General features: G+C 42.0%; 2 protein-coding genes across 7 annotated transcripts in view; both read right to left on the bottom strand.

Moving 5' to 3' along the window:
- Nucleotides 1–552, bottom strand: part of LOC106821464 (glycine receptor subunit alphaZ1-like) — a 169,502-nt gene extending 168,950 nt beyond the window's left edge. For all 6 annotated transcript variants that reach the window (XM_014826285.1, XM_014826282.1, XM_014826281.1 and 3 more), the window contains exon 1: nucleotides 372–552. The gene's annotated coding sequence lies outside the window, so the exon portion shown is untranslated. The remainder of the gene's footprint in view (nucleotides 1–371) is intronic.
- A 1,963-nt stretch (nucleotides 553–2,515) lies between these two features.
- The window catches only part of LOC106821452 (5'-nucleotidase-like), a 39,030-nt gene continuing 37,170 nt past the window's right edge, over nucleotides 2,516–4,375 (bottom strand). The window contains exons 9-10 of the mRNA XM_014826265.1: nucleotides 3,937–4,027; nucleotides 2,516–3,572 (exon numbers count right to left, since the gene is read on the bottom strand). Of these exons, the coding sequence (XP_014681751.1) occupies nucleotides 3,388–3,572; nucleotides 3,937–4,027 (276 nt within the window). The 3' untranslated portion in view covers nucleotides 2,516–3,387. The remainder of the gene's footprint in view (nucleotides 3,573–3,936; nucleotides 4,028–4,375) is intronic.

Below are 4,375 nucleotides of genomic sequence, written 5' to 3' on the forward strand. Positions count from 1 at the left end.
ACACACACACACACACACACACATATATATATATATATATATATATATATATATTTATTATATATATATACAGACTCTCTCTCTCTCTCTCTTTTCTCTCATCCCCTCTCCCCTCTTCTCCTCTTCTCCCCGCTCTTCTCCTCTCCTCTCCTCTCCTCTCCTCTCCTCTCCTCTTCTCTCTCCTTTCCTCTCCTCTTCTCTTCTCTTCTTTTCGCTTCTCTGCTACCCCTCTCCTTCTCTTTCCGATTCGTCTACTTTCGCGCGTTATATCGCTTGCTGAACTGCACACCGCAATAAGTAACAAGACATTCTATGTGATTACACCCTATTATAAAAAACAAAACAAAAAAAACAGCAAAACATTCACTCACCGATTCGCCTTCAGTGATCTTCCCCAGTCGACTGCTGTTCGTGTTGTGGCTAGCTAAGTAGCTATGTATGTAACTACGTAGCTGAGTAAGTAGCTAGATAGCTAGATAGCTAGGTAGGAAGGTAGCTAGCTAGGTAGGTAGGTAGGACTGACGCACCGCTGTCGCTCACCACGCCGCTACTGACTCGTGGTCCGGCAGCGGCACGCACTTAACTAGCCATGCGCCGCATCTCTGGCTTCTTGCGCAGCTTCAGCGATGCGGCAGCGCGCAGACGGACGCGTCGCTACGCCACGCCGCTATCAGCGCCATCTATCGGGAGGACTGCGCACATCCCCCGGGGAGGCATCATCGGTGCGTCCGTTGCTAATTAGGCTATTAGCCTATTAGTCGGCGTTTTTCGAGCCAATTTAATTGCGAGGACGTTCACGTGGATTGACACGCTGGCGGATGCGGAATGGCGAGCGCTCGCATGAAGGCGCGCCGGATGCAAGCCTCAACGCTGATGTGGCGACGTGGTTACTACGCCATGACAGAGATGACTTATCGTCACATGAACGTCACATGTCCGAACACCTTACATCCGGGCAACAGAATTATACAGAATCAATACGGCACGCGGGATGCTCATTGGTTATATTGATCTGGGACGGATGGCATAATAAGATGCCTATAAAAGGGAGAGATAAGAAGATTCGAAAAGAGTCGGGTGTGGCACTGGCTAGCTGACCCGCACATGTACGCTGCAACATATGTATTCAAATAAAGACGTCTATATCATGTATAATATACACAACCTCTTCGACCATCATTGTCTACGATCACTGACCGATGAGTTAAAGTAACGACGGAATACCAGGGCTACACTGAAATGACGCTGTTTATTAATGGTCCGCGACAGAGATTTTTATGGCGAGTCCTTTCCGTAAACATAAAGAGAGAGAGGGGTGCGTGAGGGAGGAAGAGATAGCAGATAAAGAAAGAGACAGTGAGAGAGATAAAAATACAGAAAGAGAGCCATAGAGAGGGTGAGAGGAAGAGCGAGTGAGAGAGAGAGAGAGAGAGTTACAGGAAAAGTGCCATAGAGAGAGAGAAAAAAGAGTGAAAGAGAGGGTGAGATAGAGACACAAGAAGAGAGCCATAGAGAGAATAGTAAAGAGCGAGAGAGAAGGGGAAGCGGAAGAGGGGCTGAGCAAGCTTGCTGAAAATTCGATCTGTTCATCACTTCGCGGATGATGTCGAAACCGCCTTCACGCTAATAAATATTACATTTAGTTACTGAACAATATTCTGTCTGCTATATAGGTGATGGTTTTACATAATAATAGCGCGTGTTCGTGAGTAAATTGGTTGTACGGGTGTATATATACGCGTGGTCTACCATATCCTATCTACCATTGGCATTCGGCAAATTGGTAACAATTTATAGGCGTGTTTTTAATAACTGATACATGTACGGGCGTTCGCTGATGCCGGCTGCCAAAGGAGGGTTTATCCGTAAATGTGCTAGCGACCGAGCCAGTGAGATTGCGTGGCGACCGTCAGGCATGAATTCCTCTAGCATTACCCGCTGTTCAGCTAGAACGATATTCAGTTTGAGTCGTAATGAATAATGTATTGTTTACTCGAAGCTCTATATATATATATAAATATCTCGCTGTTTGTTTGTTTATAAAACCAGTCTGAAGCGGTTCCTCCGAAGGCTACCAATGGCTACCGAGTGCCGTTCATTCATAAAGTAATCACGGAAATAACCGAACTTTCACGAAGCAAGGCTTAGCGGCGTTTAGGTTGCTGAATAATCTGGATGCGAGGCGGCGTGAGGCATGTGGGATGGGAGGTTTAGGAGCCAATATCTCAGTCTAGGAGTATCGTATTGACAACCGGTTGGTCTTGTTTTAGAGAGCAAATAATTCTGCTTAGTGCAATACCATAAAATTATTCTAGACTCGCAGGCAAAGTAGAATAATCATGTCGTAAAATAGCACTATTTCCCCGTTTTTCCGTTGTACACACTAAGTATTATTAGCTCTTGATATATATATATATCGTCACTAGAATTCGGCGAATGGTTTTATCTATTCTTAATAGAGTATCTTAGTATAGATATAAAGTATACAGTAAAAGGAAAGGTTAACAAAAATGGATGCGTTTACTGGTAAATCGGTGTTTTATTTTTAAACGCTTTGTGATTAGTGATGACAATGAACGATACAGAGATTTTTGCTTATTCGTTGTTCCATATCCAAATATAAAGTGAGACTAAAATGTTAAAATATCTGTAAAGAAAGTACGAAAAGATTTCACGGAAAGGGGGACGCGGTATTTCAACTACAAAATTAACAGATCCGGTCCTTCCAAATTTGGGACAATTTTTTTTATTTTTAGAAGGGAAGTCACTGCTGATTATTATTGTGAAGAGACAGAAATAGATATAGAAAATACATAAAGAGTATAGGTTAAATATATATATATATAGCTGTTAATGGTACGTATACACAATTGTTGATTGTCCTTGCTGACATCATAAACGCAGATAGATAATCTAGATTTCGATTTAGATTAGACGTAGATTTCTATTTTGATTTTATATAATTATCACCACGTTTACGAGTGACATAATGAATGGCAGACTACACAATGACGTGCTGCCACCTATTGATAGCATTTTTAATCTAATGAGTTTCAGTAAATTGGTTAATGGGATTATGTTATTACATTAATCGATGAAAAATATGTACGTTCATGCGATATATTTAACGCGGTTATTCGTGTAATAACCTAAATTACCTAAAATAATAACCTAATTATTTATGACACAATGTTACGAATTTACTACCTCATGTGTAAAAAAATGTTATTCATTGTTTGTAAAGGGATGAAATAGAGTATCATGAATATATATTAGCCGGCAATATACATGCAAATCTAGACGCTCGAACTTTTATCTCATATCGCACGCTCACTGTTCTCGCACTGAACGTTGTAATTTCGTCTCGCTGCCATCGACATGCGTGTGCTACAATGCGGAGGCTAACGCACAGTAGCATGCACAGATCGCGAGCAACAGTGATGTTGTCAGCGGCGGCGCAGAGGAATTGGCGCAAGGATCATCCGTCGAGAAAGTCAGCCTGCCGTCCAGCCCATTGCTGATGGGCTGATGTTTGGTCATATAATTCATTATAATATCTATGTCTATAACGCCTGTAAATGCATAAGAAGTGTGAGTAGTACACTCTAGTGCGAGTAGTAGGGCTACGGCATCGAACGCTAGTTATACCGGGATAGATGGCCGACTGTCAGGTGTGATTTAGGGGAAATGAAACTATATATAATTATATATATATATATATATATATATGATACGTTATAAACTGGTACACGATGTTTCGCTCTCAGTCAATGCTCTCAGAAATTGGCCATTTTTACTCAATTATTCGAAGCGATTTGACAGTCTGCTGTAATCGCGGCACTTCAACAGCAAAAAGGCGTTGCTGCAACCATCGAGACATCGGTTAATTGCAGTTTGCTTTGATATAGTAGGGGGAAACACACTATACTGACGCACCTATGTCTATAGAACTTAGCGCTTCATCTTTGAACATCGAATACCCATCTCCTCCGTTGTACACGTACGTTGGCAGCACGACACGATAAACCTGCGGACGAGCCGGGAAGTATGTTAGACTTCTGTCATTTTGTATTGCGGCGTCAGAAACCGTTATCGAAACGTACTTACGCGAATGTAAAATGGCCGGGGAAGGTCTTGAGTTTCTAAACTGTAACACTAACTAGAGTGTTGCTATAGTCTTCTTCGGAATCACAGATACACTGTCTGCTAGACCTGGGACGTAGACACATACAGGACTCGTGTGCTGCGCCACGTGACGACCTTATATTTCTAGACAATTTTCTAGTTTTTCTCTCTCTCGCTCTCTCGCTATGTATATATATATATATATATATGTGTGTGTGTGTGTGTGTGTGTGTGTGTGTGTGTGTGTGTG

The sequence above is a fragment of the Priapulus caudatus genome, unplaced genomic scaffold (assembly GCF_000485595.1).
Source record: "Priapulus caudatus unplaced genomic scaffold, Priapulus_caudatus-5.0.1 Scaffold74, whole genome shotgun sequence".
NCBI classification, from domain to species: Eukaryota; Metazoa; Priapulida; class Priapulimorpha; order Priapulimorphida; family Priapulidae; genus Priapulus; species Priapulus caudatus.